The 26,795-nt window shown below is 39.7% G+C and overlaps 1 protein-coding gene across 1 annotated transcript in view; it reads right to left on the reverse strand.

Moving 5' to 3' along the window:
• Positions 1 to 23,627: 23,627 nt before the first annotated feature.
• The window catches only part of LOC309384215 (vomeronasal type-2 receptor 26-like), a gene marked incomplete at both ends in the record, with an annotated part of 32,403 nt that continues 29,235 nt past the window's right edge, over positions 23,628 to 26,795 (reverse strand). The window contains one exon of the mRNA XM_081937456.1: positions 23,628 to 24,538. Coding sequence (XP_081793582.1) covers positions 23,628 to 24,538 — 911 coding nt within the window. The remainder of the gene's footprint in view (positions 24,539 to 26,795) is intronic.

Here is a 26,795-nt window from a genome sequence, read left to right on the forward strand (position 1 = left end):
AAAAGGAAACAGGTAATAGGAAGGATGAGAAGAAGAATAGTAATATGGTCTTAGTAAATAGTTTGACAGTGTTGTGGGAATTAGTTATTTAGCAGAGTGATGGCATGGTGTGTGGGGGTGGGGTGGGGTGGGGAAACTGTCCTTGTGTCTAGTTGTTCTGGTATGCAATGCCCAAAAAAGAGAGTAGTTTTTAAGGGCAGTCCTGAGAAGAGAATATTACAGTAGTCTAGCTGGATGATGATAAGGAGAGATGAGTTAGTATATCAAGGTCTTCCTTTGGCCTAGTTACCGGTAGTTACTCTACAAAGTTCATCTTGATGTGTGTGTGTGTGTGTGTGTGTGTGTGTGTGTGATCAGCCTGAGAGGTGCCTCTCTCACTTTCATTCTTAATTCTTCCCTGAACAATCTTCTCACTATCTACAACCATTTACATATACCTTTATGTAACTGCAGTGATCATACGCTATTTTCCTGTTTACTCCTCTCTCTTTTCCGGGGCCTAATTTGCTTTTTTGTCGTGATTTTATGCTTTGACAGGGAGAGGAGGATGTTTTTGAAAAACACTTATTTACTGCACAGACTAGTGTTTTCAGGATGCACCTGGCTACAGTTTCCATTGTGCTTTCAGAGAAATGATGGGATTGTAATCGGGAGACTCCCAGATAAGGTTAAATGTGAACACTTTGAAAATAATGAAGATGACACTGCAGAATGCTGTGTTCTGTGATCAATTCCATCAAGACTTTTGTGATTCTTTCCTGCTAAGGTTCTGCTATGACCAGATCTCATCCTATTTAGAGGGAAAGAAATGAAATACGGAAGAACAATGAAAAGCACCACTCAGAAAAGATACACAGAAAACAAACAAACAAAAAAAAAAGTTGGGCAAAGTCTAGCCACACAGGTGGCTAGAAAAGATGATAGGGAAACATGTTGATTTTAAACCTGAACTGTTTTTATTAGGTATAAATATGCATTTAATGCATATTACATGTTCTAACAGCAGTGAGGATTATATTCACACAACATTGGAAAAATGAAGAAACATTGCGAGAGAAAGAGATAATTAAGGAGATACTAGACTGTGCAGAAATGGATAGATGGTCACTGAAAATTAAGCAGAAAGAAGAATACTATCAAACATGGAATCTATTTTACCAGTGGTTGGGAAAAAGGGGTGGGAATTAAGAATATAATCAGTATGACTAAGCAAATTAAATATCCAGACAACACAATGTTTATTAAGCACTAAGAAATGTAATTAATAAAAAAATCAAAAAAAAATTAATAAAGAGAAAAATAAAAGATATTGATCCCAAACACCAGGTGAGGATCTTAAGACAACCAGATAATATCTCCAATGCAGACCATCTGAAACTTTGAGCCAGTACTTTCTTCAAATGAATACGTTTTGGAATACTACAGTTATAATTTCCATGGAACTATGAGAAACCCTGGAGAGCCATCTAAATCAACTCTCTGTTTGACAGAAAAACACATGACTGAATGCAACATCTTCCTTCAGTTATTGCCTTGGTCGTTGGTTTTATTCCTAAACTGTTTTTACTATCGGCCTTTTCTCCATTAAAGACATAGCAATAGCAATGCCAATAGCACTTAGAATTATATATCGCTTCACAGGGCTTAACAGCCCTCTCTAAGCAGTTTACAGAGTCAGCCTATGGCCCCCAACAATCTGGCTCCTTATTTTACCCACCTCGGAAGGATGGAAGGCTGAGTCAACCTTTTTTTTTTTAAACAAAGTTTTATTGGTTTTTTAAAAAAATAAAAAGGAAAGGGGTGGTGGAATGAGTTACAAATTTTGGCAGTTACAATATGTAGAAGGTGTCCTCTCCCCCCGTACTCATAGTATTCATTTAAACATAAAGTTTGGTATTAAATAGCAATATTTTGTCAGCATATAAATTCACATAATAATTTCAACCAATTTATATCAAGCAGATTTTCTTGTTCATTTTTGTGATCTGAGTTTTCTTGGTATCGCCCCTTCTCCCCCCGCCAGCAGAGCTCCGGCCCCTCCCGTGTCCTGTAGATCTGGTGTAGGATCGTCGGGTTTATCTAGGAGTACTTTATTTTTTTCCATAAAGGCCTGAGCCTCTGTGGTTGTGTTAATTCTAACTCTTGTGTCCTCCCAGAATATTAACATGCAGAAGGCTGAGTCAACCTTGAGCCTGGTGAGATTTGAACTACCAAACTGCAGGCAGCTGGCAATCAGCAGAAGTAGCCTGCAGTACTGCACTCTAACCACTGTGCCACCAGGGCTCATAATAAAAGTCCAGCTGGAACAGGCCATAGGTCTATAGGCCATTATTCTGTGTTATTTATCGGCAACATCTTGTGGCCAAGTTGATGTCACTGAGTTCTTTGCCCCAAAGAATGGCCTATAAAAAGAAGATATAAAAAAAGAAAATGTATTATTTTGTGCGATTACTACTTAAATAAGAATAAAATAAGTACACAAAACAATAAAACAGCTACTTACAGAAGAAAGAATACTTACTAGAAAGAATGCAGAGAAAAACAACAAAGATGATTAGGGGACCGGAGACTAAAACATCAGACATTTTTAAAACTCACAGCCTGTGCACACGCACACACTTCCAGCCCCTCTGCCTCTTCCCTCTTCCTGGATTCACTCAGATGTCTTTAAAACCCACAGCCTGTGCACAAACAAGATGTTTTTAAAACCCACAGCACAGCCTGTGCACAACACACTCTTCCAGCCCCTCTGCCTCTTCCCTCTTCCAGGATTCACTCAGGCGTTTTTAAAACTCACAGCCTGTGCACATGCACACACTCTTCCACTCTTTTAAAAATGTCTGAATGAATCCAGGAAGAGGGAAGAGGCAGAGGGGCTGGAAGAGTACAGGTCTGTACCGGTTGAAACCCACCCCTGGCTAAAACATATGAAGAACGGGTGCAGGAACTGGATATGCCTTGTTTAATGAAAAGAAGGACTAGGGGAAACATGATAGCAGTGTTCCAATATCTCAGGGGCTGCCACAAAGAAGAGGGAGTCAAGCTATTCTCCAAGGCACCTGAGGGTAGAACAAGAAGCAATGGGTGGAAACTAATCAAGGAGAAAAGCATCTTAGAACTGAGGAGATATTTCCTGACTTTGGAAATTAGAACAATTAATCAATGGAACAACTTGCCTCCAGAATTTGTAAATGATCCAACACTGGAGGTTTTAAAGAAGAGATTGGACCACATTTGTCTGAAGTGGTGTAGGGTTTCCTGCCTAAGCAGGGGGTTGGATTAGAAGACCTCCAAGATCCCTTTCATCTCTGTTATTCTATTCTATTCTATTCTATTCTATTCTATTCTATTCTATTCCATTCCATTCCATTCCATTCCATTCCATTCCATTCCATTCCATTCTAAAATAAATAACAGCCTATATAGCCACCAAGATAATTGTAATCAGGAAAGTTGGTCATCTACTCTTGGACACACAATGGTACCTTGATATTTGTCATTAATTGGCTCCAAGAGGTGCAATGAGTACCAAACAAATGTTTTGCATAAGAAATCAAGTAAATAAATTGAATGTGTTCCCATGCCAAAGACAATGCACATTTTTAAAGGCAATATGTAAAAAGATAGGGCTGTATGTCATTACTTTACATAGGAAATAAACCTAAAAGTTAATACATACTTGGATTAAATAAAATAAAATTATCACCTTATCTCTACAGATAAGGAAAAAATGCACAAAAATACAAAATTACCACAGAAGCAGTGCTAAAACTGCAAGGGGATGTGAATGGGACAAGAGCTACTGCGTGTTGATATACTAGAAGTGACAAAAAAGAGATGATTGAACACATGGTTGATATAATGTAGAAAAAAAATCTATTTTTGCTTATCTTTTATACATTGTTTGTAACATTGTAAAAATTGTGAGATTTGGAGGGATTTCTACCACTAGCATGGGAGCTGCCAAAATTTTCTATGTATCTTTGTACCTTTCCCCATAAATGTTTAAAAACCAATAAAATTCTTTATAAAAAAATGTACCCAGTGAAATTAGCATAAATTCTCTTCCTCCATCTTCCCTGAGTCTTTATGCCACCTGGGTTTGGGTTGGCACTGGAGCTCAGGACCCTGGACAGCACCCCGAAGATTCGGGTTAATATCAGGGTTCGAAATAACATCCAAAAGTAAATCAGAGTCCAAGGCAAAGTATTGCTCAAAGTTCCAATTTATTAAGAGGTTTTTCTTCTTCGACTTTTTCTTGCTTTACTTTTTAACTTAAGGATTAAAATCCCCTTCTCTACTCTAATAAAAGTTTCTATTATTTGCTATTAAACTCCATTTAAGAACTTTATTTCCCTTAAGCCTGAGACAACATCAGAGAGTGAAAGGAAGCAATACTGCCGCTCAGAGGCAGGAACGTCTGCAAAGCTAGAGTGGCAGTAATTTACAATTTGGAAATATGGATCAATTTTCAGAAGAGGAAACTTTAACTTCACAAAAGATTTGGGATGGAATTCAAAATTTATTGGAGGTAACTGGGAGTATTGAGAAGAAGATAGAGTTTATACTAGAAAAAAGTGATGGAGATGGAGCCCCAAAAATTGAAGAGAAAATAAATGCAAAGATAAGTGATCTTTGATTTGATTTGTGGAGTGAAAGTGGTTGAAAGCGAAAAAATGGGAGTATGGAAAAGGGAATTTGATGGACTGGAGCTCTGCCCCAAATTTCAAGGCACAGAAGAAGAAAAAAGGGAAAAATGATGGTTTTAAAGAGAGAAACCTTACCAGAAGCACGATTGACAATCAAAGATAAATTAATTAAAGTAGCAAATGGAGGGCGCCAAGATTACCCGAGAGATGCAACAAATAACAAGGTACAGAGATACGTCCATAAAAACTTTACCAAGGAAATAAACAGAAGATTAACTCCACAAATGGCAAAAAATAATAATAAAAAAGTAGCTAAATTTGGTGATTAGTAAGTAGGAATTTAGTAATTTTTAGATTGCTTTGTTAAATAAATAGTTGATAATGGTAACAAGATACATATGTATGTTGGCTGGAGCTGAGGAAGTTGGATATAAGTAGGAAATGATTTTGTTAACAAATATTAATGATAACAATAATAATGAAATGATAAGAGATATAGTTAATGACATATATATGTACTGGTTTAATATAAGGAGATTTGGATATAAATTGCAAACAATGATTTGGGAAAAAAGGTTTAGAAATTTTGTTAATTAATTCTTATTTTGAATATGTTATAAAGATGTAATGTTATTGGATATATGAAAGTTGATAACAAAAATTAACTAAGTTTTATAATTAGTAAGTAATAATTTAGTAACTTTTAGATTGTTATGTTAAATAAATAATCAATAATGGCAATAAGGTACACATATGTGTTGGCTTGATGAGAAGAAAGTGGATATAAACAGTAAAGGATCTTCTGTTCACCAATATTAATTATAACAACTAATAATGGAATGATAATGATAAGGGATACAGTTAATGATATATATATGTACTACCATAACAAAAGGAACCTGGACACAAATTGTAAACAGTGACGGGGGGGGGGGGATTGGGCTTAGAAACTTTGTCAACTTATCCTTATTTAGAATATGTTATAAAGGCTTAAGGTTATTGGATGATTTTTGTAATAACTAATGAAATGTCATCAGGTGGTTTTGTTTTTAACTATAGATTATTATTTTTTAATCAAAGTTTTATTGGTTTTTATACATATATGGGGAAAAGGTAAGGGGATATACAAAACATTTTGGCAGCTCCCACACTAGTGATAGTAATCCATCCGAAACTCACAATTTTTACAATCTTATAAACAAAATATAAAAGACAAGCAGAAAGCCAGGTCTTATTCTATATTGTCAACCATGTGTTCATTCATTTCCCTTTGTCACTTTCTAGAGTGTCCCAATAGCAACTATAGATTATTTTAGGCAAAAGGACACTAAAACAATTTCAGTCAAATGAGAACTATGCTATGTTGATAGTAAGACTCATTAAGAATCTTTGACATCTGATATGAATATAATGACTGTGGAAGAGATGCACGAAAGCTAATTGTAACCAATTGACACACCTTCTACAAGATGTAATGTAAGATGATGGGTTTTTTTCGTGTTGTTTGTTTAATAAAAATAAAAAAAATATTGCAAAAAAAAAGGAAAGGTAGGCTGGGTTGGTGTCTTCTATATTGAGCAATGGAGAAAGGATTTAGTGAATTGGCTGAAGAGAAGGAAAAGACTTGGATGAAAGGGAGACAAGACCCAATTAAGGAACAGGCCATGAAGACAGAAACAAGCAGCTAGGTGTGTGAAATGTTGGCAACAACAATAGAGAGAGTTCAAATGGAAGGGAAGAGGAGAGAATGAGTTTGGTCACTGGCCTAATCATTCAGCAGCTTACCAACACCTCTACTTTAGTAGGCTTATATAACTTTTTTAAGCATATAGGGAAAATAGACTAGAGTAGAGTAGAATTCTTTATTGACTAAGTGTGATTGGACACAAAAGGAATTTGTCTCAGTGTACATAAAAGATATAAGTGATAAACCATGATCATAGTCATCATAAATACATTCAGCATGAATCATAAGATACAACATTTAGTGATAGTCATAGGATACTAAATAAGCAACCAACATAAATCATACTAGGAAACAAAATAAAACAATATAAATCATAAAGATACAAGCAACAAGGTTATAGTTATAGTAGAAAAGGAGATTGGTAATAATGCAGCCTTACTAAATAGTCTGACAGTATTGTGGGAATTAGTTGTTTAGCAGAGTGATGGCATGCAGAAAAAAATTGTCCTTGTATCTATTTTTGGGGGTGTGTGTGCAAAGCTGTCAAAGATTCACAATTAGATGTGGGAGATCAATTTTTCATCTTCAAAAAACCCTGAGGGATGAAGGTCATTGAGAGAATTTCAAAGCTGAGGGACACATTGTGATTTTAAGATACAATGAACATATCTACATGGTGCAGACACCCAAAATAGAGTGAAATGAAAATGAAATTAATATTCTCAGGGCATGATCCTGTCACAATAAGACAATGCAATATTAGCATTCCTGGAGATAAAGCCATGTTTTTGACTGCCCATGTCCTCCAAAGCAGCCATTTTGTAATGGCCTTCACAAGCTTTCAATTTGCCCACAGAGTCAAAAGAAGACTCCCTCTGAGGGACTCTGTGCTACATATCAACACTTCTGGAAATGGGGCAGATGTCCATGCTAACTATAGACATGAGGATGACTGGTTTTTGATCTGCAGAAATCAGACGAAGGTTTTTTTTTTTTTTTTGCTATCAACCCTTTTATTCAAACAGTTAAAATACAGGACTCAAAAAAAAAAAAAAGGAAATTGTCAGTGTTCCAAGTAATAACCCCATTGTAGACAGAACTCCGAGGCAGGTTGATTCCACAAAGAACAGATTTATTAAGAGACATCATCTTGGCACAAATGGTGGAAAGCCAGCTCTAAATATTCCCGCGCTTTCCACCACATTAAAAGAAAAAGTTTCCTGTTTTCCCAAAACAAGAAATCACATTGTCCAAACTGGATACTAGCTGGTTGCCTGGTTACATTTCTCCTCCTCCTCTGGCCAGCCAGCCCTTAGAATGTCCTTGACTCATCAGAGAGCTATGTTGTTTTGAGTACTACCCAACACCTGTCTCTACACAGCTCCAAGCTGTGTCAACCTGAAACCTTGTGGTAAGCACCACAATAGGAAAGAACACACACACACACACACACACACACACACACACACACACAGAAAGAAAATGGGCCACAGCCAGGTCAGCTTCAGGCTTGACAGAAACAAAAAGTAGTGAAAATAACTTTTGAACAGTTGCCTCTCATAGTCAAAAAGAAACATTATCACTTGGATATGATTGTTTTGGGGCATCTCGCCTGAACATAGGTAGGTGTCTGCAGACAGAGTGGGAAAGAATTCAAAACACCCCATTGGCAACCTACTCAGTTTTCTTTACCTCATTATCACTTTTAGTATCTCAAGAACACATTTGGTGAGTAAAAGATAAATTTTCTGGAATTGGTTCCTTGATGGAATTATTAATCACTTCAACTGGAATTATGACTCTGGTCACAAAACGTTCTTTCTCCAGTTGCACTTGTAGAGATGATTATCAAAATTACAGTGATTTATTTTATTTACACAGAGCAGAGGCCTATGGGCTGTCCCTCCACCTCCCTTCCCAGTCATCTTGGTAACCAATGCAAAGGATGCTTATACTTTTCCAACCAAACAAACGTGATAAATATTCGACCACACTTCATGTTAACCAAAATTCCAAAACACCTTCAGTGGTGTGATGGCCACATGATCAGAATCCTATAGCCCAGACTATATAAGTCTGAAATGTAATGCTGTACCTTTAATGTGCCAGACTGCATTTAATCTCCTTTGACAGAGTTAGTGTGGCTGTGCTCTTTGGTGAGAGAATTGTGCTTCTCCATAAGGCAACATCTGAGAAGAAAGACTGTGGCACCTGTGTAAGAGAACTGCGGCAGAAAATCTCCCCATGATGTGTCAAATGCTGCTGCTGTTGCTTCTCCTTGTGTCTTATTTTCCTTGTACGAAGTTGATGACGAATTGCCGATTCAGTATGTTAAAAGAGAACTTCGTTTTCAATTTCTACAAACCAGGAGATTTCCTGATAAACGGAATAGTATCTACATCAGCTAGAAACTATGCACCATATCTTTTCATCCAGACTCCCTTCCACAGATATTCAAGGTATTTAACTCTGGTGTTTATCTTTTCCACGGTCCTCTTTTTAGCAGAGAAATATTCCCATTTCCTGGTTCTTTGCTGTTGTTGATCATGTCCCAGTTTTTCTCCTTATTTCTTTTAGGAAAAAGGGTTTTCCTACTCTAGGCACGTCATGCATGTTTTTAAAGGTAGACTTTGGGAGGGAGGGTGGCCATGGGTGATCCAATGTCCCGACACTATGAAAGTTCCATCACATTTGCAAGAAAATTCAAATTACTCCCAGTCACACCCCTCAAGATGCAAGGCAAGATGTCCTTGACTTTCTGAGAAAGGAATGTTATTATGACTGTATATCTCCCAAACTCCATATAATCCCCCTCCCATTTTCCCATAGCATAGAATGTGGCAGGCCTGAAGGCCCAAATGCAAAAGATGGCTTCCAGACCTGACAGCCACACAGTTTGCCCTTCTCTAGGATGATCTATTCTTTATCTTGTTTTTTTATATATATAGTTTTCCCTATATGGAGACTAGATACACATTTATTAAAAAGGAAATTTGGTGCAGTCCATTCAGGAACATTGTGGTTTAGGGTATAGAGCAAAATCAGCAGCTTAAATGAGGGGGAACATTGAAAATATTTCTGAATGTAGAAAAATGACCTATAGGAGTAGGACATAGTTAAATGTGCAAGACAATAAGGCTTCTCATGCCTCACTTGAAGGCAATTGTACTAAGTCATCATTCAGAAACAAAATTCCTAAAGAAAAAGTTCCTCATGTGCCTTTTGGACACAACTTCCCTTGTGGGTAAATGGGACTTTCCGTTCTGATGGGAAAGTCCACCACTCTGGACAGGCCCTGTAAATAAATGATTCAAAAATAATGTAGTTTTTAATTGAGCAATAAATGTTAAACACACAACAAGAGAGATAAAGAGAGATAAAATTTTTAAAAGCCCTATCAGAATTCTAACCACAGCTATTCAGTTTCCAGCCAACTCTCTCAAAAAAAGGCACCCCAGATTCTTCTAATTCAAAACCCGATGGAACATCTCTGGGAACAAAAGACTGGCATGTCGTTTAAAGTTCCCTGCTATAACTCTAACATTGCAATTTGATGAGAATGAGATTCTGTCTTTTTATACCATTCAAGAGACCATCCAGATTTGTTTCCACCTTTTAGAACAAGGGTGTCAATCTCAATTTCATTGAGGGTTGCATCAGGGTTGCGTTTGACCTCGGGGAGGGGGTCATGGACCGTGTGGGCATGGCCAGCTCAACGTCCCTCATGTCCCAGGCATCTGTGGCGACCTAAGCACTCTGCCAGTGAAAGCAGGCTCCTGTGCTCCATTTTCTGTGACGGCCTCCTGCAACCCTCTGCCAGTGAAAATGGAGCTCTGTTTTCACTGGCAGAGGCATTGTGGGTCAGTCCTTTGCTGTTTCCATGGCAGCCCCACTGACCAGATCAAAGGACCCGCGGGCCAGATCCAGGCCCCGGACCTTGAGTTTGACACCCTTGATTTAAATGATTGATTCCCTCACACATCCACTGACATCAGACTAAGATGTCTTAACCATCACAGATGTAGTCAAAAGATAGAAATGCAACACCTATGAGTTATAAACTCCCTTAAGGGAATGGGACAAAAAAGAATTTAGAAACTAAGATGAAAATCCAAACCAAGGCCTATTAATATTTTATACCTTTCAGTGAACATCGAACCTGGTGGCATGTCCTGCCTTTCTTTTTTGCCATTCGTGAGATCAATCAGAATCGAAGGCTGTTACCAAATATCACGCTGGGCTACAACATCTATGATAATTTTTTCAATGGAAGAATGACATACGAGTCCATGTTGGATTTTCTTTCTACGGGGAATGAGACTATCCCAAATTACAGATGTGGAGGACAAAAACATCTTTTGGCTGTGCTTGAAGGAACTGATTCTGTGCTCTTTAACCATGTTTCAACTATGCTGGGTATCTACAAAATCCCACAGGTATGAATAGAGGTTTTATGCTAATTTCACTGGGTACATTCTCTGGATATTCTAAACGGTGACTATGGTAAAGATAAAGAAATACATTGATATGTCAGAAGTTAAAAAAGAATAATAATTGGTGCTTTTCCTATTATGCATCCAAATAATTCTTTTTTTCTTTTTTTAATAATGTTATTTTATTTTATTGCATATAAAAATTCCATTTCTAAGTGAACAGTATGTTATCTGGGTACAAATAATTTTAAGAAATCATAACCATAATGTTTAAAATTATATTTATTATATTGATATTAATCAAATACTACTACTACTACTACTACTACTACTACTACTACTACTAATAATAATAATAATAATAATAATAATAATATTTGCATATCCATTTTAACAATCCATTCTTATAGTATTAGTCCTTTCCTTATATTTCCATTTTTTCTAGCTTCTGTTTTTATTGGCTAACCATTGATAAAATGAAACCCATGTTAAAAAATATTCAGTGTCTTTCTTTTCCTTAACTTTAAGTGCTAGTCTATCCATTTCTGCACATTCCTTGTGGTATCAGTTTACAGCATTGTTTTTGAAAAATATATAGTTCTTTCGCAAATTCCTCCTTTTTTGCTGTTGAATTGCATTCAAACTAAGCCTGAGGCGAATCACTGGAACACAACCTCTGAATGAAATACCCATCCTACTCGGCAGTCCTTCTCCTGTCTCTTCTTTAATCTTCCAGTCACTGCAATCCTCTTGACTTCTTTTCAAGACCAAATAATTATTTATCAAAATCCATCCAGATTTAAAGAAAGACTCAAAAAGTTGAAAAGGGGAGTGTCAGATTGCCCACAGCTTGAACCTCTAAATAAAAATGATCATTGGCTCCATTTGATGGGAAAGGAATAGTTTTATTAGAGATCAAGTGTATTGCACCATTGCATGCCATAGGTTTGCCATCATGGCCATAGTATTTTGTCTGTTCTTCCCACACAATCAAAATGTAAACTTAAGATGTTTTTAAAATATTATGTTTCCCCTTCCTTCAACATGGAGGGAAATCAGATGAGAGGTTAAGATTATTAACACAGAAAAGTTCTTAAAGCAGGGAGACCACATGTCATGGTTGAAAATCAAGGGCAGATAGAAATAATTTCGCTGTTTAGAGGAAAAGATTTTCAGATTTTTTGTTAGGTGCAAAGTCATGTCTGACCCATGGACAATGTTCCTTCAGGCCTTCCTGTCCTCTGCCATCCTCTGGAGTCCATTTAAGCTCATACCTACTGCTTCAGTGACTCCATCCAGCCACTTCATTCTCTGTCATCCCCTTCTTTTTTTGCCCTCCATCTTTCCCAGCATTAGGTTCTCCTCCAGTGAGTCCTTCCTTCTCATTAGGTGGCCAAAGTACTTGAGTTTCCTCTTCAGGATCTGGCCTTCTAAAGAGCAGTCAGGATTGATCTCCTCTAGGACTGACCGGTTTGATTGCCTTGCAGTCCAAGAGACTCACAGGTTTTAATACTCCTTTTTGTCTGTAAGAGAAAGATAACCAACTGTCTTCTCTGTTTCTTTCTAGATCAGTTATGGGGTCATCAGCCACATTCCTGAGCAGAAACATCATTTGCCTTTTTTCTATCGGTTGAGTCCAAAACAAGAACCCCCTCCCTTGGCAATGGTTAAACTGCTCCTGTATTTCCGATGGACATGGATCGGCCTCTTTGTTCCGGACAATGAAAACGGGGAAAAGTTCAGAAACTCCTTTGTGGTTGCAGCCATAAAGGAAGGGGTTTGTGTTGCTTTCTCAGAAAACATCCCACAGAATGATGAAGAGGAACAAATGAGGAAAGGTCTTCATTTTATCCCCAAGGAAGTGAAAGTTATTGTATGCCATTTGGATTTAAAATCTGCAATTATTCTAACCGCGGCAATATCAAAATTTGATCAGACTCAAAAAGGGTTTGGGAAGAAAGTGTGGATTGCCACCGTTCTGAGCGACCGAAGTGTGAGATATTTTTACGAATTCGTTAACTTGCAGCATAAACACCTTCTACTATCTTTCTTATCCCAGGCAAAAAGAAGGGCACAAAATTACGATTTAAAAACATCTTTTCATCCTATAAAACAGTTTGTGATTTCATCATTTTGGGTCTTCTATTCAAGCCCCGTGTTATCTAAAAAGTTTTGGGTAAGATTCATTGAACGAGAGAAGTGGAAAAACCTATCCCAGGATATGGTTGCAAGTATCCTGACTCAGGATGGCTCTAGCATTTCCACTGCGATCCAGGTTATCTCCCGTGTCCTTAGTATTGCCTCTTCCTCCCAATTGAACAGGAGAAGAAAGAGGGTTGGAAACCATAGGACATCTCTGAAAGTACAGCCATGGCAGGTGAGCTTCCCCCTTTGAAGTTCCTCTGATAGAACTCCTTCAGTTCCTTCCTTATCTCTTGGAGTAGGGAAGTAGGGGTGGCTATGCCCAAAAGCAGTTGTCCAGTCTCTTGTGTTAGTTCTCAACGTGCTTAGAGAACGAGAATATGAAGGAAAGGCTGTTGCTGAGTAATGGCTAAAACATACAATGAATGATTGCTGGAATTGTGCAGTGAAGAGAAGGACCAGGGGAGACATGATAGCTGTGTTCCAATATTTGAACGGCTACCACAGAGAGGAGGAGGAAGTCAAGCTATTTTACAAAACACCCGAAGGCCAGAGAAGGAATAATGGATGGAAACTGAACAAGGAGAGATTCAACTTGGAAATAGGGAGAAATTTACCATGGAGAAATCAACATGGAGGATCAAGTCCCGAGGCTCTTCCCTGCTTCCCTCCATTACAAATAAAAATCTAGAATGTGGTACCCCATCAACTCCTCCACCCCTTCTATTTCCCAGCACCATCAGTTGATATCATAAAGCAACGAGGAATTGAAACTTCAGAACCCAGGAGATGGGAAAAATGAACAGGCATGAAATGTATTGCCATTGCTTTTTAAGTTCTTCCCAAAGGCCTTGTTGTGCTCCTATGCACACCTAATGCAGTGATGGCTAACCTTTTTGTTGTTGCGTGCCGAAAGCACATGCGTGTACGCGCACACCCGCACCCATAATGCAATCCACGTGCAACCCCCCCACATGCTCCACCCCCTGTACATGTGTGCATGACACCCCCCCACACACCGATCCCCTCTCCCCCTGTACATGTGTACATGATCACTCTCACCTCCCTGTTTTGGGCCTAGTAGGTAGTCCTCCCTGCAGCCTCCTGGGAGCAAAAACGAGCCATGGGGTGGGGGTGGGTGCACCCCCCCCCCGCATGCATGGCAGAGACCCAAAAATCAGCTGGCCAGTGAGAGATGTATGCACATGTGCAGTGGAGCTGACCTGGGGTGATGGCTCGCGTGCCCAAAGAGTCTGCGTGTCACCTGTGGCACGCATGCCATAGGCTCGCCATCACACATATAATGGATCAGAATGGAAGCAAATTTTCCATTTCTACTATCTGTCATTTTCGTGCATTATCGGCCAGGGGGAAAATATTATGCAATCGCAGCAGAATAGTAGATATAAGGAGTTCTGACAGCATTACCTCTAGGATCTTAGAAGTAGCAGACCTGCAGCATGAGAAACAATGAAATAAGGAGAGGGAGGGAGAGAGGGAGGGGGGGAGGGAGAGAGGGAGAGCATGTAGTTAACTTCAATCCGCCACCCAATATTTGCAGACTAAGTTTCAAGTGGGAACAGAGAGGGCACAGGGTTCATTTTCTTGATTTTTAATTTGTGTGTGTGTGTGTTTGTGCTTTAGCTTCATCTTATTCTCAGATATTTCCAGCTTTACAATCTTTCCGAAGATGGTGTTTCTTTGGATGAAAATGGAATTCCTGTTGCCGAATTTGATATTATGAACTGGGCAGTATTCCCTAACAAGTCCTCTTCTGGGGTGAAGATTGGAAATACAGAAAGAGATATCTCTTTGAAAACCAAGCTCTCCATTGACCGCAATGCCATCATATGGCCAACGTCATTTAACCCGGTAAATTGGGCTGATCATTTAGAGCAGGGCTCTCCAGTGGTGGGATTCAAATAATTCTCTGCCCTAATGACCAACTGGGTAGGCAGGGCTTGGTGGTCATGTGACTGGGTGGGCGTGGCCAACTCAACATCACTCACATTGATGGGCTTTCGCCTTAGCTGTTACAATGTAATAAGGGTTAACTGGAGAAGCAGTTTCTGTAATCAGTGCAATAAAGATTAGGCTAGAAACAACGCCAGAATGTTTCCTTCCTGCCTTCCTTACAGGATTAGCCCTGTAAAGTGGAAATAAACAAAAGGAGATTTCTTCCAACAACTGGTTCTCCGAATTGCTTAGAAAGTTAACAATCGGTTCTCCCGAATAGGTGTGAACTGGCTGGATCCCATCACTGGAGCTCTCCCACCATGGCAACTTTAAGACTTGTGGACTTCAACTCCCAGAATTCCCCAGCCAACAGAAATAAAAAGAGAAGAGTGAGATCTAACTGTATACAGTATTACCATTTACCAGGTTTCAAACAGGTTTCTTGGGATCCAAAAACTTGAAGGCAGTCACATTTGAGAGCCTTCCACAAGGCTGGCAGAGGTGTGGTTAATCTCACTTCAGAGGGATTGCTATTCTAGTGGGCAGGTACATGTAACTGTTTGGAGGCATACTCTCAAATAACCTGGATCTATGCCATGTTTGGCTTTGAAGGTCATAGCAAGCCCTTTGAATTAGACCAGGAACCAAACTGACAGCCAATGCTGCTTGCTGAAATGAGGGGTAGGATGCCTAGTTCTCTGAGCACACAAAATCATCTGTGCTGCTGTATTTATTACCAGTACAAGCTTCCACATACTCTCTACAGGCTGCATAAACAGAGGGATAGAACCAAGATCACATGAAGTGTTAATACCACTTTATAATGCCTTGGTAAGGCCACACTTGGAATACTGCATCCAGTTTTGGTCGCCACGATGTAGAAAAGATGTGGAGACTCTAGAAAGAGTGCAGAGAAGAGCATCAAAGATGATTAGGGGACTGGAGACTAAAACATACGAAGAACAGTTGCAGAAACTGGGTATGTCTAGTTTAATGAAAAGAAGAACTAGGGGAGACATAATAGCAGTCTTCCAATATCTCAGGGGTTGCCACAAAGAAGAGGGAATCAAGTTATTCTCCAAAGTACCTGAGGGTAGAACAAGAAGCAATGGGTGGAAACTAATCAAGGAGAGAAACAACTTAGAACTGAGGAGAAACTTCCTGACAGTTAGAACAATTAATCAGTGGCACAACTTGCCTCCAGAAGATGTGATTTGTCCAACACTGGAGGTTTTTAAGAAAATGTTGGACAACCATTTGTCTGAGGTGGTGTAGGGTTTCCTGCCTAGGCAGGGGGTTGGATTAGAAGACCTCCAAGGTCCTTTCCAACTGTTTTTCTTTTCTTTTCTTTTCTTTTCTTTTCTTTTCTTTTCTATTCTTTTCTATTCTATTCTTAGGGGAGTTCTATGTATAGTAGATTACTATACCATTTGGACAATAACTAGGGCAGATGTGATTGCGCATAGGGCCTCCTGATCCAGGAATGGGTGGAAGTGGCCCACAAACTAAACTGTGCAAATATTCTCTTAGCCATGACTGCTAACTCCTCTCCAGAAAGAGGAGTCCAGAAAGACCTCCAAATTGTACACTAGGTCTGTTTGGAGAGGTGCACCATCCTGCTCCAGAAATGGTAAAATTCAAAGCTATTCAACCATTCAGGGTTGATTTGAACTCTATTGTTCCCCTTCAAGATCCCTGCAAGCACCAGGCACCAAGAGAATGTGACAGCTCACCAGGAATGGAAAACTATAACTGGGTATCAGCAACGTATTGGTGGTTGATGGTACCTCACCAGGCTTACCAGCCTTGCCACTCTGATGCTTGGAAAAGGCTGGGGTTAAAGAAACACTCCTATTTCTCCCAGACCTACCAAACATCTACCGTTAATTGTGGAGTGCCAAAATGTTTCTGTAAGGCATCTTGCAGCCTTTTGGGAAATGAGACATTCAGCAAATCCCTTTGAAGGAGGATTAACTAGCTGTATAGTGTCTTAATCGAGACTTTGTCTGAATTGGAGCATGCATTACAAATAGCAATAGATATTTAAGTGATAGCTGTTAGAAGCGGGCAGCGATTTGGCCATTGGCCATTGAAGCTGATGGGACGATATCCAAACCACATCTTCTTAAAACAGAAAGCTAAAGACCCCTGCTGTACATGAATGCTGAGCCAATTCTGGAGTCAAATTCTGTTAAAATGGGACGACTACTGGGTATTCTTTAGAAAAAGAAGAAAATTATTTTTTTGGGGGAAAAAGCACCATATTTTCAAAATATAAGTCAAGTGGGCATGTAGAATTCCAACGTTTAACACGTTTAGATACAGAACCATTTTGAGTTAAGAAAATTTACAATTCTTGGAAGATAATAATAATAATAATAATAATAATAATAATAATAATAATAATAATAATAATAACAACAACAACAACAACAACAACAATAATAATAATAATAATAATAATAATAATAATAAATTTGAATTTATTAGCCGCTCCCTTTCCAGATAGGACTCGGGGCGGCGTACAATAGAACATATAAAACATAAAACATATGTACAAACACATAAACATACATATATACAAGGACATACATGCACGGAGGAGGTAACAAGTTACATCACATTTAGACAGTTAAAAATCACCGTTAAAATACCCCAGTTATAATAACACAATTTAAAATTTAAAAAAATCTTGATTTCTGCCAAGAACCAAATTCAGTACAACTCTTATTCTGCTCAAAGTTCATTCATTCACTCTATTAAGCCTTTTTTAGATTTGATTACTTTTAGCTCAAATGACTTTCTAACTGCGTATATGGGGTTTTGTGAATGTGTGTAATGTGTGTAATGCTTATGGTCCCATCTAAGGAAACTATGGTTTAGCACAGGGGTGAAATCCAGCAGGTTCTGGCAGGTTTTGGAGAACCAGTAGCAGAAATTTTGAGTAGTTCGGAGAACCGGCAAATACCACCTCTGGCTGGCCCCAGAATGGGGTGGGAAAGGAGATTTACAGTATCCTTCCCCTGCCACACCCACCAAGCCACACCATGCCCACCAAGCCACACCCACAGAACCGGTAGTAAAAAAAAAATAGAATTTCACCACTGGTTTAGCACTGTTTGCTAACCAGGCCATTAAGTAATTTCCATTCATTTAACTGGAACCCAGACATTCTGTGTGTGAGATTTGGGCAATTTCCAAATGTCATATATAATAAATCCCTAAAATTGCTTAACCAGGATATTCTTTATTTACAAAGGTGCCAATTTCTAGATGTACTCCAAGTTGTCTCCCAGGATACAACAAACTCCTGAGAGAGGGAGCACCAGTTTGCTGCTATGACTGTTCTCCATGTTTGGAAGGAACAATCTCCATCAAGGAAGGTAGGTGGCTCAGGAGCAAAGAAGGAGCACTATACAAATCCATACCACTTAATCTTTTTGTCATCGCGTGCCAAAAGCACATAATGCAATGTGTGCATGACACTCCCTGCATGCCCCACCCCTTGAGCATGTGCGCAAGACCCTCCTGTGCTCTCCCCACCCCCATGCATGCATGTGCATCTCCCACATATGTCCCGCCCCCTCAAATGTGGGCAGAGACCTGAAAATCAGCTGGATGGTGGGAGGCATATGCGCAGTAGAGCTGAGCTGGGGTGATGGCTCATGTGCCACAGCATGTCTGTTGCATGCATGCCTTAGGTCCGCTGTCATGGCCATATCAAGTCTCATCCTGCTTTGAATCTAAACCTGTCAAAGACTTCCATGTTCTGAAGAACCTTAATTGCTACTCTCTTGCCAGTTTCCTCTCCCACAAAATGTCTCAGAAGCAGACTGTCAGCCTCTGTTTCGCGATTTGCTTTCGGCTGCCATTGAAACTGGGGGTCTGGTATTTGGGAGGGGAAGTTTAAGTACAGGAGAGATTGTAAAAAGGGAGTTTTGGTCTCACCGTCTACTGCGCATGCTGGAGATTAGTGCTTGGTGTTGGCCAAGGCCAACCGTCCTGCATGCCAACCTGATGATGCTCCTTGAAGATGGAACTCACATGACACCTAAGGGATTTGCATATTGGACACTGGGATGAGGGTTACCAGGGGGAGGGGGTTGGTCACATATTGATATGTATGATTTCGCACACTTTTGTCTCAGATCTTGCTTTGCTTAGCTGCTATCTTTTCATAACCAGTAAAAGTACTCTTAATTCTGCAAAATGGAGTTAAGTGGTTTCTTTCCTGGTTGCTGAGGGAGACCGGCTTGACACAGACTTTTGGGTTGGAGATATGTTTGGGCACTCCTGAGTGGGGAAATCAGATATATGCAATGATTAGTGAAGCAGAAAACTCAACCAGTCTTTTAAGAAAAGTGCAGGCGATGAGACAGTTAAAATAAATAATTAATATCCTAGCTATGTCACACTACAACATTGTGGTCGCTTTGTTGTAAAGTGATAAGTGCTACTAACTTCATTGGTTGCTTGTGTTTTTCAGATGTAGTTCATTGTGAAAAGTGTCCAGGTGATCAGCATTCCAATAAGAAGCGAGACAAATGTATCCCCAAAAATGTAACTTTCCTGTCCTACAAAGAAATACTGGGTCTCATCCTGGCCGTCTTCGCCATTGTCTTATCTGTAACTACAGTTTTTGTTCTGGCAATCTTCATTCAATACCAAGAAACTCCCATAGTCAAAGCCAATAATCGGGATCTCACCTACATACTCTTGATGGCTCTCCTGCTTTCCTTCTTGACCATCCTCCTATTCATTGGCTGCCCCAAGAAAGTGACCTGCCTTCTTCAACAAATCTCCTTCAATATACTTTTCTCAATTGCCGTATCTTGCTTGCTGGCTAAGACCGTTCTGGTGGCCGTGGCTTTTCTAGCCACAAAGCCAGGTAGTAGAATGAAGAAATGGCTGGGGAAAACTCTGGCCAACTCCATTGTCTTGTCTTGCTCTGGGGTTCAGGTGGTTATCTGCCTTATATGGCTGGGAATCTCTCCCCCATTCCCAGATTCTGACTTTCATTCCCAACCAGGACAGATCCTGCTGCAATGCAATGTAGGCTCAGTCACCATGTTCTATTCTGCCCTTGGCTATTTGGGCTTTCTGGCTGCCATTTGCTTCTTTGCAGCTTTCCTTGCCCGAAAGGTGCCAGGGACCTTCAATGAAGCCAAACTGATCACCTTCAGCATGTTGGTTTTTTGCAGTGTTTGGGTCTCCTTTGTCCCCACTTATCTGAGCACCAAAGGGAAATACACAGTAGTTGTGCAGATCTTCTCCATCCTGGCCTCCAGTCTGGGTTTACTGGGCTGCATCTTTGTCCCCAAATGTTACATCATCCTTCTTAGGCCTGATCTGAATTCGAAGACACACCTGATGATGAAAAACTAGGAGGCTTCATGATTTTGATGTTTCATTGAGAGGGGGACAGAATCTTTAGAAATACTGTGTTGACCCTCGAAATAAGCTCTTGGCCTTATTTTAGGGGAGGTCTTATTATTTTTGAGTTGCAGCAGGCGGCAAGCATCGTCACCTCATGGCTGCTGCTGTGTTTCAATATTTTCAGGGAGGGCTTATTTTCGGGAGAGGGCCTATTTTAGCGCATGTGCTCAAAAGTCTGATTGGGATTATTATCTGGGGAGGGCCTATTTTCAGAGAAATAGGATATAAAATAAGCTAGCTTGTCACCAGAATCTACAAGGAAGTCTCTCCTTCTTCTATGTCAGCTTTGATTTAGACTTAATAAATGAAATTGAGGTACTAAGAAGCCATTATTTAAAAAAAATTCTTATAGATCATGCATACAATTTCAATTGTTAATTTGAAAACAAAATGCTGACATGAAGGCACCACTCCCAACATATGGTGGTTTAAATGAAATTTGGAAGAATTGCCTTTTTTACATGGACAGAGGACCTGGACCTGATTACTAGTAGGAAGCTGTGATATTCTCTTGTAGCAATAAAGAATCACTGATCAGCTAAATGTTTATTCAATTTATTACACTACAAGTTTCTTTAAAGTGCTTCATTCCCAATTATTTATGCCTCAAATTCAATTCTCAGACAATTAATGAAAATCAAGAGAATAAGCGAAGTTGTTTCTTTCAAAGTCAAATTCAGTGAATGATATGGGAAATTTGTAATTTAAAGATATTTTAATACCTTAAGTTTTATTTTTATGCAATACTGTGTACTAAGGAGATTTTATTTTACTGAAGACTTTGAAACAATCTAATATTATTTTTTTCCCTTGTTAGCTAAATATTACAAAGATTTGGTATCTTACCAATCCGATACCATACCAAGCCACTTCCATCCATTGTTTTTGTCTTGCCTTCTGGAAAATAGGTTGGCACACAGATTCCTCTTTGCAGCCTCTCAAATATTGGAACACTGCTATCATGTCTCATCTAGTGCTTCTTTTCATTATTACTAGACACACCCGATGTATGTCTAGTCCAGTGGTGGGCAACCTTTTTTTTCAACTGAGCCAAATCTCGCCAAAACCACGATTGAAATTTACTTTGAGAGCCACATTTTTAAAACCGAAAATACATAGGATGGTACACTGTTTTTAGTTTCAATAAGTTTTTATTGAGAATATTCTGCATGCAAGTATCCACATAGGTCGGGAGGATACAAATAACACAACTAATAAAACAAAAACTTTAGAACGATATTATTTATCGATAACGTTAAATTCCGTAAAATTTGCCTTACAATGTAGAGAAAATTACATCCTGACATTGACTGACAAAGTCACAACCACTAATGTGAACATTGGCCTTGCATTTCCTTGGATAGTTTGAGTAAGTCAGGTTTGTATGTTGTTGTTTTTAATTTCATCTCTCTCTCCCACTTTCTTTCTTTTTTTCTTTTTCTTTCTCTCTCTCTCTCTCTGGCTCTTTGTCTCTCTCTCCCTCCCTCCCCCATCTCTGTCACTCTGTGTGTGTGTGTGTGTCTGTCTGTCTCTCACTCACTCTGTCTGTCTGTGTGTCTGTCTCTGTCTCTCCCTCTGTCTCTCTCCCCTCCTTCCTCTCTCTCTGTCATTCTGTGTATGTGGGTGTGTCTGTCTCTCACTCATTCACTTAATCACTCACTCTGTGTGTGTCTCTCTGTCTGTCTATCTTTCTCTCCCTCCCTCCCCCTCTCTGTCTCTCTCTCTGTGTGTGTGTGTGTTAGGGTTAGGTCTGTCAGTCTCTCTCTGATTCCCTCACTCACTCCCTCTCTCTGTTCCTCTCTCTGTCTGTCTTTCTCACTCACTCACACACACACACACACACACACACACACACACACTGTGGTCACCTTGTTGAGTGTTCCAATCACATTTGAAACACTCAACAACTGGCCTGCATTTATGGTATTTTGCAGCATTCTGCAGTCATAGGACCAAAATTGGTTGTCACTCGCCCGGGCTTTTGCAGAAGCTTCCCTCCGAAGCCCGAGAGGAGGGAGGGGAGCGGGCACCCGGCACACAGAAGAGCCGCATTAAAGGGTGTAAAGAGCCGCATGTGGCTCCCGAGCCGCGGGTTGCCCACCACTGGTCTAGTCTAATGAATGTAATCAAAATTCATTCCTGGTTTTCCAGGAAACATTTCTAAAAATGCCTCCAAAGTGCTTTTTCAAAAGGCAACTGGACTTTGTTGATGTTTTGCTTCTTATCCAAGAAGCTTCTTCAGACCTGACATAAGAAGAAGCTTCTTGGATGAGAAGTGAACCATCTTCAAGGCAAAGCAGTCTAGTTGCCTTTTGAAAAAGCACATTCAGGACGATCATGACCTGGATCACTGAGAATCTCCATAGACTTGCTTGGATTATTTCAAAGCACTGTACATGAATGTTTCTTTGAAAACTATTTGGCAACTTCAGATCTGACATGGCTAAGGAACATTCAAATCAGCTGGAGGCTGTCAGATATGAGGGTCTGGATTCAGAAACACAGCTCTAAAGTACAGATGTAGAGTGGAGTACATAGCGGTACCAATTTGCAGAAATCAGTTTGAGATGTGCCTATTAGCCAATGTGAACAAAAAAGATAAGCTGGAGAATATTACTGGATATTACTGGAGAAAAAAAGGTGAGAAGAACATTATGTGTTGCATTCCCAGTGAGAGTTGTTTCCTGCAACCCTGTCACCCATCCTTCAGTCAAATATATATTTGAAACTAATAAAAATTTTAAAATCTCAGAATAAATTTCAAGCAAATAAAATATAACAGAAACACTCATCACCATTAGCCATAGCCATTGACTTCCTCTAAAGCTACATATATGCAGAGCATCTCTGATAAAAGTTTATCTGGCTTAATTTCAGTAATGGTAATCATTTAACATGAATTATGATAGCAAAAGGTAAAGAATATAAGAACTTGAAAGCAATTTGAGTTGTTTCAGCAACTTTATTAGTCAATTATCATCATTCAAAATTCACATGGATTGAAGAAGGATAACTTTACTTTACTTTACTTTTATTTGGACTTTTATACCGCCCCCTCTCCCCAAAGGGACTCGGGGTGGTGTACAGTCAGATAAAACACATCAATAGATAGAAAATACAAACATAAACATAACAGAGGAGGCAATAAAAAACTGTACATAAAGCAAAGTAGTTAAAAGACAATATTTAAATAACCCTAAAAATACCCAATTAAAATATCTGCCAGGAGGTAGAATAAGATTAAGCTACAACACATAAAAAATTACTTCCAAGATACATTATTTCACTACCTATACACTATTTTTTTTTAAAAAAGCACCAACATCATGACCCCTCATTGTTTTTCAGCATCATATGCTCTTTGGTGTTCATGGAAGGTCTCAGAATAATAATATAACATTTTGGGGCAAAGATGCAGCCTAGTAAACCCAGGCTGGAGGCCAGGATGGAGAAGATCTGCACAGCCACCATGTATTTCCCTTTGGTGCTCAGGTAGGTGGGGACAAAGGAGATCCAAACACTGCAGAAAACCAGCATGCTGAAGGTGATCAATTTGGCTTCATTGAAGGAACCAGGCAGCTTTCGAGCCAGAAATGCCACAAAGAAGCAAATGAGAGCCAGAAAACCCATGTAGCCAAGGGCAGAGTAGAACATGGTGACAGAGCCTTCATTGCATTGCATCAAGATATGTCTTGGTTGGGAGTAAAAGTCAGAATCTGGGAATGGGGGGAAGGTTCCCAGCCATATGATACAAATGCATACCTGAACACCAGAGCACAATAAGACAATGGAGTTTGCCAGACTCTTCTGAAGCCACTTCCTCATCCTACTGCCTGGCTTTGTGGCAAGGAATGCTACAACCACCATGATAGTCTTGGCCAGCAAGGAAGACACGGCAACAGAAAAGACAACACTGAAAATGGTTTGTCGAACACAACAAGTCACTTTCTTGGGATGACCAATAAATAGAAGGGATGTCAAGAAGGAAAAGAGGAGGGACACCAGGAGAACATAGGTGAGGTCCCGGTTGTTGGCTCTGACTATGGGAGTTTCTCGATGTTTAATGAAGATTCCCAGGACAAAGATAGTGATAAGGGACAAAGCAAGAGCAAAGAAAGCCAGGATGAGACCCAAAATTTCTTCATAAGACAAAAAGCTTATATTTTTGGGGACACACTGATTTCGCTTCTGATTGGAATACTGGTCGTCTGGACACTTGCTGCAATGGGCTGCATCTGAAAAACATTTGCCAGCATGTATCTATTTCCGCAGCTGTGGAATCATGAACATTACCACTACAATACATAAAATATGTTTTTTAAATGTGATGGAGTGAGAGAGGATATTGGAGAAGGTTGAGAACGCATCAGAAAATACTTTCCCACTGTAGTTATCATTAGTTATTATTTCACACCATGTTGGATGGTGTGAAAACATATTCATGAAAGATAAATGAACAAGTAATACTGAAGAAATCGTATGGAACATAAGCCCGAATATCACCTGAAATGTAAAAGTGTTGTGCAACGTTGTGTTTTGAATTCTACAGGAGGCATCAGATGGGCAGAAATCTGGAACTTTGGCTTTAAATGGCTTAATTACTATTTGGATGTTGTTGTGTTGTTGCCTTCCATATATTTTAATGGAAAGGGATACTTTTGGGGTACTTATATTAAATTCACTCACTGGATTGTTCCAACAATGAAGCCCCATATAGTGCTTTGCAACACTCTCTGGGCAGTTTACAATGTCAGCATATTGCCCCCAACAATCTGGGTCCCCATTTTACTATCCTCAGAAGGATGGAAAGTGGAGTCAACCTCAAGCGCTGACAGGATCAAACTCCTGTCAGTGGGCAGAGTTAGCCTGCAATGCTGCATTCTAAACATTGCGCCACCATGGGTCTCTAGTTCACAAGAGGCAAAAAATGGCTGGAAGTATGAGCTGAAATGGTATTAATTGAAATCATTCATTAATTTAAGTAAAATACAGATCCTTTACCTTTACCTTTTATTTCAATTTTTATACCGCCCCCTCTCCCCAAAGGGACTCGGGGCGGTGTACAGTCAAGTGAAATAGATAAAATAGACTACAAACATGGAAACATAAAAACATAGAAGAGGAGGCAATGCAACACTGTACAGGTAAAGCAGATAAAAAACAGTATATAAACAATCCTAAAAAATACCCAATTAAAATTACCCAGTTAAAAATACATCTGCCAAGAGGTATAATGAGGTTATGAATGGTCCAGGCCGGCTAAATGGAACAGGTGAGTCTTCAGTTTTCGTCGAAAGGAGAGAAAGTCGGTGGTGGTTCTGATATCGGGGGGGAGGTCATTCCAGAGGGTTGGGCCCATCACAGAGAAGGCTCTACTCCTAGGTGTCGCCCGTTGGCACTGCCTAGTGGACGGCACCCGGAGGAGCCCCTCCCTGTGAGAGCGAATCGGTCGCAGGGAAGTGTGTGGTAGGATGCGATCCCGCAAGTACCTAGGTCCTGAGCCATGGAGATTTGTATTCTCTCCATTGTTATTAGGGAGTGTGGCTCTTAGCACATTAAGTCTGGCCTGTGGCTGGAAAAACAACCCATACTGGAGCTCAGATATAGATACCAGATACAGTAGAACTTCTGATCACAAACGCTTCTGACCGCATCCAAATCTGGTTCCAACCAAACTATTCATAAAAGCTTTGAATCTGGATGTGAACACATATTCGGGTGGCGATCAAACGTGGCCGATTTCCCCTTCTGCATCTTTTTTTTTTTTTTGTAAACACCAAATTTCGGGTAACGACCAAATTGGGTTCCGACCAAAGTTATGGAATGAATTATGGTCGTGACTGGAGGTTCTATTGTATATTCAAAGCACTCAACATTAATTAGAAATAATCATCAGGTTGTCAGACCTGGAAGCCATCTTTTGAATTGGGCCTTCAGGCCTGCCATATATAATGTTGTGGGAAACTGGGAGTGGGGATTATATGGAGTATGGGAGATATAACATTCCTTTCTCAGAGAGTCAAGGACACCTTGCCCTGCAGCTGCAATGGTGTGACTGGGAGGCATCTCCTGTTTTGGATGGTGCCTGATTGGATCATGTGATGGGCATGTGGGTGCTGGGCAGGGACTTGGACTTTCATTTGGGGGAGGGTGGAAACTTTCAGATTCGGGTTTTCCCAGGTGTGCCAATATGGCAACTCTAATAAAATGGAACTTTGAGGAAACTCAAGACTCGGAGTCTTTTTTTGTTGGGAGTTACTTGGAACCCTGACACAGTTTTTTTTTTTAAAGGCTGAAGAAAAATGTGATCATCAACATTCATAAGACTTATCTTCTTTACTGAAACCAGTTAGAAGACAACAAGTTGAGAGATTGCAGCAACCTTTCATTATTTATTTTAATGACCCCATCATCGGAACCCCTTTGGAACCACCTTGAACAGTCTCCCACCTTCTGGTCATCTCTGCCATTTTACAGAACTAGGGGATATTC

This window comes from Natrix helvetica, assembly GCF_964273705.1.
Source record: "Natrix helvetica genome assembly, chromosome: 1".
Lineage (NCBI taxonomy): Eukaryota > Metazoa > Chordata > Lepidosauria > Squamata > Natricidae > Natrix > Natrix helvetica.